This window comes from Macrobrachium rosenbergii, chromosome 20 (assembly GCF_040412425.1).
Source record: "Macrobrachium rosenbergii isolate ZJJX-2024 chromosome 20, ASM4041242v1, whole genome shotgun sequence".
NCBI classification, from domain to species: Eukaryota; Metazoa; Arthropoda; class Malacostraca; order Decapoda; family Palaemonidae; genus Macrobrachium; species Macrobrachium rosenbergii.
The window spans coordinates 43,307,501-43,312,500 of record NC_089760.1 but is presented as its reverse complement, the minus strand read 5'-3'; the positions used below and the strand labels follow the sequence as shown (position 1 = coordinate 43,312,500).

Here is a 5,000-nt window from a genome sequence, read left to right as displayed (position 1 = left end):
TCTCTCTCTCTCTCTCTCTCTCTCTCTCTCTCTCTCTCTCTCAAGACTCTTTCCTTCCTCCTCCTCCTCTCTCTCTCTCACTTCAAGTCGTTTCTTCTCTCTGTCTCTGTTTAGGAAGTCGTTTTCTTCTTATGATACTTCAGGAGGAAACGTTGACGGAGTCTCTCTCTCTCTCCCTCAGTACAACCAAGATAAAAAAAAAATGTTTGCAAATTTAATGTCCTCGTGATTTTAGTCATTTATCTAATTCCATATTTGAGACATTATCTTTTAATATTAAGAGCGATTTTGGGAAACATTCTGAGGATAGGAGATAAGAGATAGGAGGATGTGTATAAGGATGAGGATGGAGGGGGGCGGGGGAGGGGTTGCTAAAGGGAGGGAGGAGAGAGGGAATTGAGTCATTCACCTTCTTTTTATACGAAGTAAGTCGGGGCCCGAATTGGAGGGCCTATATCGGGGTCTTTTCCATTACCACCATTGTGAGCACACTTAATGAGTTGTCACCATCCTATTATTCCTTTAGCACCGTCTAACCCAGAAAATTTCGTTCGCAGTCAAACTCACTCTCCTCCCTCCCCCTCCCCCTCTCTCCCTCCTCCTCCCCCTCCCTCCCTCCCTCCCCCGACATCTGCTCCTAACAACTGTTTTCCCGACCAATTTTTCACCCCAGCCCTCCTGATAAAAGAGCGTTTAGTGTCTGAGGGTTGTTGATATCAATTTATTTCCTTTGATACACACATATAATTTCATTACGGTACAAATCGCTTCAATTGGGGGCCCGAGTCAGCACTTTCATCTAGCCATTACTTGACACGCTCGCCGCGGATTGGCCAAGAGATCGTGACGTCACGCCCTCGCGCCCGGCAGGCCCCGCCCACGCGATAACATCCGCGGCGCTGGCCAATCAGGCGACGGGTCGCGCCTCCGGGGGGCGGGGCTACTACTAACCGACCGGCTCGGAAGGCCGGTGGTGGTGGAAGAAGGTCTCGAGTGAACAAGTTGTGTGACACCAAGTCGGTGTCAGGCGGTACGGAGGCCATTTGTCTAAACTACGGCATGAGTGGCGGACGTCGTTCTTAACGACCGTCTGTAGAGGTGAAAAGTGCGAGTGCCGTCGTCGCTGCCGTCGCCGTCGCCGCCGCCGACGCCGTCGCTGTCTAAAAACAAAATTAAGAGATTCTGTTAATGATGGCTCTACCGCTGGCGCCCTGCAGCGCATTTTTGTGAAACAGACCCGAACAAGAGTTTTTTTTTTTTTAATCTGATTTCCAGAACGAACGCGACCTTCCATATTTCCTAGTCTCATCCCCTGGAAAATTGATCTCGCGAAGTCTTTGTGTTCCACTGGATTAAATATAAGTAAATCGAGGTGTTTCCCTTTTTCTTTCGTTCTTTTTCCCCGTCTTTTTTTTCCGCGAAAGTGTTTCCGGGGACAGAATATTTTCCCAAGTGGTACTATGGCCCTGACCACAGCAGAACTGGGGGAAGTCACTCCCCTGCCTCTGACAGTGTCTTCGGGACAAACGGCCGTCGATCTGGAGCCTCACCACCGGGTCTCCTTCGAGGGCAAGACTCACCACCACCACCAACACCACCACCACCACCACAGGGACTTCGACAGCTCCTCCTTTGGGAGCGACAGCAAATACTACAGCAGCAGGGAAGGGAGTCCCCACGAGGCCAAGTACTCCCTGGAAGGCTCCAAGTCCCCGGCGGCGGATCTGGCCGCCGAGCTCAAGAGGACCGAGAACGTGAAGTTCGCCTTCGAGAACTACGAGGCCGGGGGCGGAGCCCTCCTGAGGGGGCCGGGTGTCGGGCCGGGGTCTCTGACTTCGACCAATTGTCCTTCGCACACCATAGACGCCATATTGGGCCTCCGGAATAGCAGTGCTCTGAAGAGCGCCGCCCCCTCCCCTCCGCCCTTGACGCATTTGCCAGGTCTGAACAATAACACTTCGACGGCCAATATGAACGTGTCGGCGGCGCCTTCGCCCACCAACAGCAGCGGGAGCGGAGGAGGGGGAGGTGGAGGGGGAGGAGGAGGAGGTGGAGGAGGAGGTCGGCACAGTGGAGGAGTAGGCGTCGGCGGATGTCGGGAAGATGGTGGCGCCGATACGGATGACTCCAGCGGTGCCATACACCCAGGTAAAAATTCGTTAATTAAACACCTCTTTGGTTTGTCCTTATACAGGTAAACCTTTGTTGATTGAATACCATCTATTTTACTGTTTCTTACAATGGCAACCTCTTTGCTAGGTGCGAAATCCATACAGATTTGATAAAGGAACAATTCTTTTGTCACAAAATCGCTAATTACTAGTCTGTTATGCCTTATACAGTATTATGCGTTTGTATTTCATTCATTAAATACCGTCTAGTTTATGTTCTCACAATGGCAGCCTGCCTCTTCACCAGGCGCGAAATGCATATAGATTTAATAAAGGAACAGTTTAGTAAAAAAATTCGCCTGTTTACAGGTGTAGTATACCTTATATGTATATTAAATGTATATTAATGTAGGTGTATATATATATATATATGTATATATATATATATATATATATATATATATATATACATAGGCTATATGCGTTTGTATATATTTCATTTCAAAGTTCCTTTTCCATATATTTTATGTAACCATATTTACCAGGCGCGAAAACCATAAAAATTTGATTAAGGAACAATTAAGTTTAAAACTCGCCAATTCACAGGTCTTTATGCCTTAGATAATATAGACGAGTTTGTATATATTCCATTTGAAAGTTCCCTTTCCACATATTTATGTAATTATATTCGTAAAGACGCCCGATGGTGTTATGAGAAATTACCTTAGTCATCTGTCATTAGATAGATTCAGTAACAATGAAGTAGGTGAGTATAATGCTGTTATTATTGCTGTTATTATTATTATTGTTGTTGACTATCATTATCATCAATAATGTTGTTTTTAGCAGCAGCAGAAGTATTTTTTGTTGTCTTGTAAATATCATTTCTCGATGCAAACAGGCTGCGCAATTTAGTTTCTGTTGATATAGCTATTGTTTAAATGAAGTAAGCCTGGCCAGCATTATCGACAAATCGGATTTACCGCAATCGCCGTTTTTGATATCTAATAAAACAATAATTATTATTATTATTATTATTATTATTATTATTATTATTATTATTATTATTATTATTATTATTATTATTAGCATTATTTCAGCAACTACCTATGTAACTTGTCATTGTTACGGCTGTGCTCAATATGTCTGTTGTACTGTAATTGTTCTATACTTTTTGTATTGTGTAATGTCTAGTCGAATCGGTACAGAAAATTTTATCTCTTGATTCAATTTTTCACAATTTTAAAATTAGCAAAAGCCTATGCATTATTGGTTTTTTTATTAAAGAAAAATTTTTCAGCTAACTCTAATTGACTTTATAAAAATAAATTTACGAGGGATGTAAGTAAATACAAACAATAATTTGTTTACAGTTAGGATGTAGCCTATAATAAATGTTCGTTATATATGGGATCTCTCTTTCTTTGAATAGATGAATGAAGAGTTGAATAATTAAAAATTATCTGGCATCATGTCTCATACACAACCCCATATACAGTATCTGTATATACACAACTATATATAATATATATATACACATATATAATATTTATATATGATGTATGTTTATGTTCATTTGTGTGTGTGATTTGTCTGTTTTTATTATTAAATAATCTCTGCTAATGCTGAGTAATTACAGCTATTTTTCATAAAGCATAAAACTTTGGGAACAAATAGAACTGTATCTATATATCTATATAATATATATATATATATATATATATATATATATATATATATATATATATATATATATATATATATATATATATATATATATATATATATATATATATATATAAAACCCGTGTTTATCATTTCATATACGCTGCAAATTATTACTATTTCGTATGTTTACGAAGCAGAACTTCGAACAAATAGCACTCACCACCGACTAAAAGTTGATGACGTCACGTTGTCCTGCATGGCGTGCTTGTTGCAGTTAGATTTTATCATTTTATTACCTATTTTCATTTCATTAAATGTTGATTTTGAATATCTATAAATTTTTTATGTACTATGACTAATATTCGTTTAGGAAATTTTCTTTTAAAAGAAAATTTTACATGACGAAATTTTCATTTGAAGGTGTTATTTGGGTTTAAAAATTACCAAAATAAATTTTGAATCATATTAAATCAAAGTATTAAACAACTATGATGATTAGCCATTAATTATAAGCATTTATTCGTTCAATTTATTAAGAAATTCTGGGGCTGACGGCACCTTCTATGGAGGACCATTAAAGATTCTTTAGGTAGGAGTATTATTATAGCATCTTCAGCTAGGATCATTATAGATACTCTTGGCAGGAGCATTATAGATTCTTCAAGTAGGGGCATTATACATTCTATAGGTAAGAGCAATATAGGTTCTTTAGGTAGGAGCGTTATAGATTCTTTAGCTAGAAGCATTATAGATTCTGTAGGTAGGAGCATTACAGATTCTTTGAGTATGAGCATTATAGATTCTTTAGATATGAGCATTGCAGGATTTTTAGGTGGGAGCATTGCAGATTTTTTTAGGTGGGAGCATTAGAGATTCTTTAGGTGGGAGCATTATAGATTCTTTAGGTGGGAGCATTACAGATTCTTGAGGTTGAGCATTACAGATTCTTGAGGTGGGAGCATTACAGATCCTTTAGATAGGAGCATTACGGATTCTTTAGATGGGAGCATTATAAATTCTCCATCTAGGAAAACTATAGATTATATAGGTAGGTACATTGTCTTTACCTAGGAGCATTTACATAGATTCTCTAGCTAGATTCATAAAAGATTCTTTAGCTAGGATCATAATAGATTTATTTTAGCTAGGATATAAATTCCTTTCTGAATACGAGGCGAGAGAACAAAAGCTATCGTTATCACTGAGAGTCACTGAATCCGC

General features: G+C 39.4%; 1 protein-coding gene and 1 long non-coding RNA gene across 2 annotated transcripts in view; both read left to right on the top strand.

Annotated features, from left to right (window-relative positions):
* LOC136849317 (uncharacterized) overlaps window positions 1-5,000 on the top strand; it is a 200,604-nt gene that overhangs the window by 51,730 nt on the left and 143,874 nt on the right. The gene's annotated exons all lie outside the window — the stretch shown is intronic.
* LOC136849316 (homeobox protein orthopedia-like) overlaps window positions 963-5,000 on the top strand; it is a 138,125-nt gene continuing 134,087 nt past the window's right edge. Inside the window, exon 1 of the mRNA XM_067122676.1 lies at window positions 963-2,148. Coding sequence (XP_066978777.1) covers window positions 1,461-2,148 — 688 coding nt within the window. The 5' untranslated portion in view covers window positions 963-1,460. The remainder of the gene's footprint in view (window positions 2,149-5,000) is intronic.